Below are 8,458 nucleotides of genomic sequence, written 5' to 3' on the forward strand. Positions count from 1 at the left end.
GAGTGCAGCGACCTGTGGCCTGCCCACTGACCCAGGAGCAGGCTGCCAGGGAGCCACCATCCTGACGGAGGCCTGGCAATGGGGGCGCAGGACTGAGGCTCCTGGATTAAGGGGTGATGTTGATTTCCTTTTCTCAGGGCCAGGCTAGGGCGAGGCAAGAGGGGTGTCTAGGGCACAAGATTTAAGGAGGTCTTCACTCTCAGGGTAATGCAAGTGGCTCTTTCACCTTAGTCCTAGCCCTGCACAGAGCCACCAGCAGAGGTAGGGGTTCTCAAAGGTCAGTGGTTCTCAAAATGTGATCTCCAGACCAGCAGCATCACCGGGGAACTTGTTAGATATGCAAATTCTCAGCCCCATCCCAGACCCACAGACTCTGAAACTCGGAGGTGGGGGCCCAGCAACCTGTGTCCTAACATACCCACCAGGTAATTTTGATGCAGCTAAAGCACTGTGTTAGAGAATAATGCTCTCCAAAGCCAGTCATGTGGTCCAGGTCAGGCCACTGCTCAAAATGCTTCACACACAACCAGAACAGGGAAAGGGGTAGGGTGGTGAGATGAAAGAGACTTCCCTAAGGCAATCAGCAAGGTAGGAATCGTTCAAACGATATATCAGGAATTGATTTTTCCCAGCTACCCCTAAGTACTCTGTAGGAAAGACTTGGCAATTGTTGGCAATAAATAAAGCTTACTACTGAGTAGTTCCCTCCTGTTTTTTCCCTGATCTAGTCAGCTCAGAGCTGGCCACTGACTGATAGCTTGGGACATGGGCCAGCCATTTGAATATTCTAAGACTGAGAGTCCCTCCTCTGTAAAATGGGGCTAACATCACCTCCCTGCCAATGTCAGCGACGCTAGTATATGCAAAGCCCCAAACAGAAGCCCAAGGCAGAAAAGCTGTGATGACAGTTCCTACATCCTAAGCAGGGGTTCTGAGCCTCCACCTTCTCCAGGGAGCTTAGATAATCTGGGGGCCTGAGGACAAATGAGATTCCTGGGAAGGAGGTTAGCTGATCTCTTTTACGCTGCAGTGTTTTTTAAAGGAGGCTATTTCTCAGTCCCAGTGGCCTGGGGCATCAAGCTTCTTAATGGGGTGGCACAAGTGAGAGATAAGGGAAAGAAGGGAAAGAAGTGCCTGCTCTTGGGCATTAGAGAACTACTTATTTTTTACTAAATAAATGAAGGGCAAGAAGCTATATCTGAAGACCCCACATTTAAACTTTGTCACTAGAACCCAAACGGTATGAGTGGTAAGACAATGACCAATGCCAGCCAGCTGAGAGACCTCAGGCACATGGCCATGGACTTGGTTTCCTCTTTCGCCAAGTACTGGATTATAAACACAACAATAACATGAGGATGATGTCATGCAACAAAACGCTGTCAAGCACAACATAAATGTGAGGTTTAGCACTGAGGTCCCATCACAGAATTAGGGCACCATTTCTGCACGACGAGAAGAAAACTAACCTCACCCAACTTTCCCAGCTCACAACGGTGTCTACTGAGGACCAGAGAGGCTGTTGACCTGCAGAGGGCACGCAGCTGGTGGGAGACAATCATCAGCTGTGCCCCCTTTCTCCCTCCCATGGGGGGAGGGGGGCGGGCAAAATCGCAGAGCTTCTACCCACAGGCCAGGTGAACAAAGGGCTCCATCTCTTCATTGGCCATCCATGCAGCACAGCTGAGAGTTGGAAGGATGATCCAAGACTCACACTTTTCCTCCTGAGAGTACTTAACTCCAAGATGATAACATTACCCATGCGAAAGAGGCAACCAGCAAAAAAGGAAAGTTCACCTTGGGCCCCTGTGCACTGACCCCCTTACCTTCCTCGTTTAAAATCCACGGCAGGAACTCGAACACCGAGTCAAAGTCGCAGGTGCTCTCTTCGAACGCGCAGGATCCCGCGGGCAGGTCCAGGGCACCGACAAGCTGCAGGGCTGCTGGCACAAAGCGGGTTTCAGTTCAGGCTCGGTCTCGGGAGCGTTTACACCAACTCAGGGCACCCCGGGGAGCCACCTGGTGAAAGTGAGAAGGCGTGCGGGAGGGGACGGGAGAGGGAGGCAGTATTGCCGCCCCCGCCCAGGGCGCTTGCACTGCGCGACCCGTGCGCAGTCGCTGGGCTCGGGGAGGGAGGTTAGCGGCTATGGAGATGGATCCGTAGGCGCCCTCGGACGGCCCAGCCCAGGACCGCGAGCCCGACTACCAGGGCTGCGGGATTGGGAGAGGGCCACGAGAGCGCCCCTCAGAGGTACCCCCCCACCCCGGATCCAGGCCTTACCTTGCACTGCCAGTAGGACGCCCCTGAACAGCATGGTCGGGGAGGAAGACTGGACAGGGGTGCGAGCCGCCAGCCCGCTGGGACAGGCTGCTCCGGGTGGAAGGAGCGTGGGAAGCGGGGGCGCCTGGAATCGGGGGAGGGAGAAGTCGGAGGCAAAGCGTGCGCTTGGAGCTGCCCAACTTTGCAAAGCGGCCCCGGGAGCAGAGCGGAAAGCCGAAGGTGCCTGAACTGTGAGCGCCGCGCGGTGCGCTCGCGTCCTAAGTGAAGCCGGCCGGCCGCACAGCTGGTCCTGGGCGAGGACGGGGCTGGGCAGGGAGGAGACAACTGCACACTTTTGAAAAGCCAGCCAGAACTGGCTGGGAGAGGAGAGGTCGGGATGCAGTGCCACGGCTCGGATTTTTAAAGCTTGGGACCAGACCCCTGGCAGATACTGGAGAGGGCAGGCCTCCCGGGAACCCCTCGGCTGAGCTGGGACTGGAGGCGCCCCGCCCCGCCCATCCTAGTGGGAACCAGCTTATTTCTGGGGACAGCCTCCCTCTATGTGGAATGCCAGCCCTGCGGGGCTCGCCCTAATCTTAACCTTTTCTCCCCAGAATGGAAGAGGGTGGAATTCTCTTAGGAAAACCTAGAAGAAATTTTGGGAAGTGTTGGGTGGAATAAGCTTTACATCTAGGAGTTTCAGCATTTATGGCCCCTTAACGCTAACCTTGGAATACCGCCCCCCCCACCCCCGCCTTTATTTAGCAGTGGAATGTTTGGCATGTCTGGTGCTCAGCATTCCCTCTGTCCGGTGAAATGGGGGCATTCCTCCTCTCCAAAGAGCCATGATAAATTAGTAGAAGGTTTCTAAATTGGGATGGGGGTAGTGATGTCAGGGAGGGGGTTATGGTGAAGTACCCATTGGCTACAAATTTGCTTTGAGCACTAAGTGGGTCTTTAAAAATAGTCTCCTCCAGTAAAGAAAGTGGTGACAGGGGTAGGGGTTCTTCTTAATGCTCTTTATTATACTGGGCAGGCAATTTTATGCCTAGGGCAATGATTCTCAAATTTTAGGGTACATCAGAAGCCCACCATCAGAGTTTCTGATTCAGTAGTTCTGGTCTGTGGTCCAAGATTCTGCACATTCCTAACAGCTTTCCAGGTGCTGATGCTGCTAGTCTGGGACCACATTTTGAGGACCACTGGCCTAACAAACTCTTGTTCAACCATCAAAGCCCTGCTCACATGCCTTCACTTGGTTTCCAGACTCCCTGTGTTTTCCTTGTCCTTCATTCTTCTCCTTGCTGTTTCTTTTTCTCTCTCTGACCCCTGGATACTAGGGTGCCTCCAAGTTCTATCCTTTCAGCTCCTGTTTCCCTTTCTCCTCACTTCCTCAGTGATTTCATCCAGTCTCATAGTTTGAAACACCAACTAAAACCTGATATCTCCCAAATATTTTTCTAGTCCAGACGGCCCACTGCCTCCAGACTCTTCTGTCTCACTGCCACCTCAGCATTTTCATTTGGATGCTTAAGAGCTATCTCATACTTAACAGGTCCCAGCATGAACACCTCATATTCCTTCCCAAACCTGTCCCTCCCCTGCATCTTCCTCATCTCAGTTAAAGGAACCTTTCCCTTCCAATTGCTCAGGACAAAATACTTAGAGTTATCCTTGACTCTTTTCTTCGTCTCAGGACATTACCAAATTCTGTCAGTTCAGGATTCAAAACATAGCAGGTACTGACCACGCTCCATGCCCACATGACTGCCCTGATCCCAGTCGCCACTGCTGTTTGCCGGGGATGCTGCAGTAGTTTCCGAAAGGTGGTCTCCTTGCTGCTTCTGCCTTGCGCACCTCCATTCCATTCTTAACACGGTTGTCAGGGCATCCTTTTGACACAGAAATCGGACTATGTCACTCCTTGGTTCCAGACTCCTAACAACTCCATCAGTCATTTAGCAGAATCCAGACTCTTCACAATGGCCTACCAGGTCCTACAAAACCTATCCCCACCCACTTATATCTCTGACCTAATCTGCCCTGCTTACTTGCCTCCAGCTACATGGACCTCCTGGCTGGTCCTCAGACACAGTCTAGCTGTCCTCTCAGAACGTCACACTGGCTGTTCTCTCTGTTTGAAATGCTCTTGCCAGGAGAGCCACATGACTCATGCTGGTACTACCTCTAGGTCTTGACTCAGATGTCATCTTCATGATGAGAAAACTTGAAAGCCTTCTCTCTAATAAGAAGAAAGCTCCTGGATCCTTTTAAAATAAGTTTAGACAAGGTTTCAGGAGTTTTCTGTAGGCAGTGGCTCAAATGATCTAAAATTTGTTTAGTGTGTGTGTTTATATGCTTTGCCTCAGGGAGTAGCTAATAATAATAAAAACATTTATCATGTTTACTATTAGAAACCTTTTAGATAGATAATCTCATTTAACTTTCTCAAAGACTCTATGGGGTATGCATCATTATTATCCCCATTTAATAGATGGGGAAACCGAGGTGCAGAGTTCAGTGACAGCACGTGGTAGAGACAAGATTCAAACTCAGATCGGCTTTATTCCAAAAGCCTATTTTCTCAACTGGTACAGTAGCCTATCTCCTTTGTCTTTCTTTTTTGATTTCTTGCTCACAGATGGTGCTAAATATCTGATGAATTTCATCAAATTACTTAATTAAAATTTTAAAGATGGATATGAATCCAGTTGAAACTTCAAAACACTATTTTCAACCAAACAAATTTTCAGCAACTATCAAACCGGTTCTCCTTTTCCCAGGTACCTATGGAGTATTTCAAAGCTTTAGGGTTGCCTTAGATTCATTTGCATGTTCCAGGTGTTAGGAAAACGAAAAACTTCAAGGCCCTAAAGAGATCTCCAAAAATTTAAAAATACGATTTAATACTTAAAGGTGACATCATTTATTGCCACCTATGGGAAACTGAATCATTACACCTAAGTGCAGAATTAGTTGGAGTAAAATTTCTATTTCACATATAATTGCATGATCCCAAGAACAGATGACCCTTCCACATTGGCACAGACTGGGGACTCTGGAGAGCAGACTCTGACTTGGAGTTTAGTGCACAGAATGTTCACTAGGGGGCGCCCTTGGGATCAACTCCTGTGGAAGGGAGTGGGAAGAAGCAGGACTGGGCCCAGGGAGAAGTGACAATGCAATCAGGTCCCTTGAAGCCCCTTCTGACCCCACAGGAAACTCTGGAGTTTAAATGGCCCACTTGACTTGCCCCATGTTAGGTTAAAATGGCCTGGCTCTTTGTACAGCTGCCTCCATCTGTCACTGGATGTGGCCCACACTGGGACAGTGAGCTCCAATGAGGCGGCTCTCTACACGGAGGCCAACCCAAAGGGGCCAACAGCTGAAGGCTGTTTGATGACAACACTCCCAGCAGCTGGGACAAGTCCTTTCCTGAAGACATTTTGCAGGGAAGGGAAAGGATATTGTATATGGAGAGGGCCAAGGAAAGAATCTGGAAAATCTAGAAATGATGTGTGTCAACCCACTTCCTTTCATCACTAATCACAAAGCCACATGGCCGTTCTCTGCCACATCATTTGGGAAAACAGCATAAGACCCCAAGGTAAGAACTACCTGGGCCTCTCTCCGTAAGATGTAGCTTAATTGAATAATCAAATAATGCACGTAAAGTTCTGATTTTAGAAAGCACTCAATAAACATTAGGTAGTGTAGTGGGTTGAATGGTAGCCCCCCAAAAAGATATGTTTGTATCCCAGAACTTGTGGATGTGACCTTATTTGGAAAGAGGGCTATGCAGATGTAATTAAATTAGGGATCTTGAGATCATCCTGGATTATGGGGTGGGTCCTAAATTAATGGCAAGTGTCCTTATAAGAGAGAGAAGAGAAGTAACAGGCAATGTAAAGAGGGAGGCTGAGACTGGAGTGATGCAGCCCCAAGGCAAAGAATGAAGCTGGAAGAGGCAAAGAACAGATTCTCTCCTAGAGCCCCGGAGGAGTGTAGCCCTGCAGTCACCTGGATTTCAGACTTCTGGCCTCCACTGTGAGAGAATAACGTCCTGTTGTTTTAAAGCACCCAGTCTGTGGTAGTGTGTTCTAGCAGCCGTAGGAAACTAATACAGAGTGTTATACATCAAGCGAGCACACGCCTGGCACTCTACGTGTGTTATCTCATTTAATCCATGCAACATTCCTATCAGGTGAAGACCACTGTTATCTTCACTTACAGACAAGGAAACGGGACCAGAAGCGTCATTTAACTTGTTCAAGGTCACATGTCCAGCCAGTGTGAAGCTGGAATTTGATGGCACACGCTGCAGTGCCCCTAAAATCTTCCTCTTTACAAAGGCCTGTCTCTCCTCACAAGGGCCGCCTACACCACAGGCAGGCAAAGCAACCCGCTGTCTCTGTGGGCAGGAGGCTGGCCTGTCACAGAGCCTGGCACATCCTCCTGCTCTTCGCTGCTTTGTCTCTGTCTCTGGGTCTCTGTAGGTCTCTGTCTGGGCTTGCCTCTACCTCTCATGCCCACTCTACCCTCAGTGTTTTGCTACCTTACTTTCACATTGTCTCTCTCTCTGCACATACACACAAACATGTACACCATCAGGTTGAAAATGAGCTGGTAAAATAATTCCAGGCTCTGTGGCTTGTCCTGCCAGTGACCTTCGTTGCATTCCAGCAGGAGGTGTCTGGGGGCTCTGCCCCGAGGCTGGCTGGCATTGTCCCTTGCTTCCTGACCAGCACCAGCTGCCTCTCACCCCTGAGGAGCAGTCACATGCCTGCTGTGGGTCAGAATCATCCCCTGTGAGGGAACAAGGCCCAAGGTTAACCAGTTATTACAAATCTCCTTTTATTACAAAATATATACCCCACTGTTTAAATTGCTGCACTCAAATGACCTGAACTGGGAAAGTAGATATTTCTTTCAGAGTGAGCATTTAAAAGGAAATAGATATTGAATAGATACTTTCTCTCCATCATTAATCTCTTCTTCATCAGCTTACTCTGAATCCTAGCTTGGTGTCAGACATCCTTCATTATGATTTGAATGCAACCTTTTGATTTTTTTTTTTTTGGTCAAAGTTCCCTAGGCTGACTCATCACAGTGATGATACCACCTTTTGTCAAGTGTTTATGATGTGCCAGGTGGTTTCATGCTCAATTTATGTAGGAAGAAACTACAGCCAAAGCGTTGAAGCGACTCGCCCAAGGGTAGGGGGGCTGGATGTAAACCCAGATCTAGCTACCGGCAAAGCCCTCTTGATCTCTCTAATCTTCCAACACAGGGGAGGTGTGAGCAGACACTTTGAAATGTCCTGTTCCCGGATCCCTCACCTCCTTCCTCCACCCTACGCTGGGCTGAGGCCAGAGAGGCAAATTTCTCTCTGTCCCAGTGAAGTGTCGATACCCGGAGTCCTGCTGGAAAAGCCCTTTGTAATTAGAGGCCCTACCTCTCCATCCCACGTCCATCCCACCCTAATACCTGTGCGCCCACTTCCCTTTCTCAGACTGTGTCCTCTTATCCCTCTCACGTGTTCACACGTGCTCCTTTTTGTTGAGAATCAGAACGCCTTCGTCCCCTTCCCTAGTTGGTAAAGTCCTTATTATGGGTTGAATCATCTCCCCACACCCACATTGATCTGTTCAAGTCCTAGCCCCCAGCACCTCAGAATGTGACATTATTTGGGAATAGGGTCATTGCAGATGTAATTAGTTAAGAAGAGGCCACATTGGAGTAGTGTAGGCCCTAATCCAATATGATTGATGTCCTTATAAAAGGGGAAATTTGGACACAGACACACACAAGGAGAACGCCATGTGAATGAAGACAACGGCAGAGATCAGGGCGATGCTTCTACAAGCCAAGGTAAGGGAAACATTGCCAGCAACCAACAAACTAAAGCTAGGTGACAGGCCTGGAACTGATTCTCTCTCACAGCCCTTAGAAGGAACCAACCCTGCTGACACTTTGATCTTGGATTTCTGGGCCCCAGAACTGAAATTTCTGTTGTTTAAGCCACCCAGTTTGTGGTACTTTGTATGCAACCCTAGGAAACTCATGCACTCCTATTCATTTCTCAAGACCCAGTTCAAATGTCCCCTTCTCCATGCCTGTTCTTCACCGTCCCCCCCCCCACCAAGCTGCAGCATGTGTTGCACTGTATCGCAATGACTTTATTTATGTCTCTGTTCT

General features: G+C 49.1%; 1 protein-coding gene across 5 annotated transcripts in view; it reads right to left on the minus strand.

The window, feature by feature from the left end:
• Nucleotides 1-4,152, minus strand: part of MAMDC2 (MAM domain containing 2) — a 168,686-nt gene extending 164,534 nt beyond the window's left edge. Inside the window, exons 1-3 of one of the 5 annotated variants that reach the window (XM_082470975.1) lie at nt 4,008-4,147; nt 2,282-2,405; nt 1,827-1,943 (exon numbers count right to left, since the gene is read on the minus strand). In XM_082470975.1, coding sequence (XP_082327101.1) covers nt 1,827-1,943; nt 2,282-2,405; nt 4,008-4,025 — 259 coding nt within the window. In that variant the 5' untranslated portion in view covers nt 4,026-4,147. Of the gene's footprint in view, nt 1-1,826; nt 1,944-2,281; nt 2,406-2,861; nt 2,966-4,007 lie in introns of those variants that run through there. The other 4 variants (XM_082470977.1, XM_082470978.1, XM_082470976.1 and 1 more) reach the window with 4 other exon arrangements.
• Between the last annotated feature and the right edge of the window lie 4,306 nt (nt 4,153-8,458).

This window comes from Balaenoptera physalus, assembly GCF_965194825.1.
Source record: "Balaenoptera physalus genome assembly, chromosome: 7".
NCBI lineage: Eukaryota > Metazoa > Chordata > Mammalia > Artiodactyla > Balaenopteridae > Balaenoptera > Balaenoptera physalus.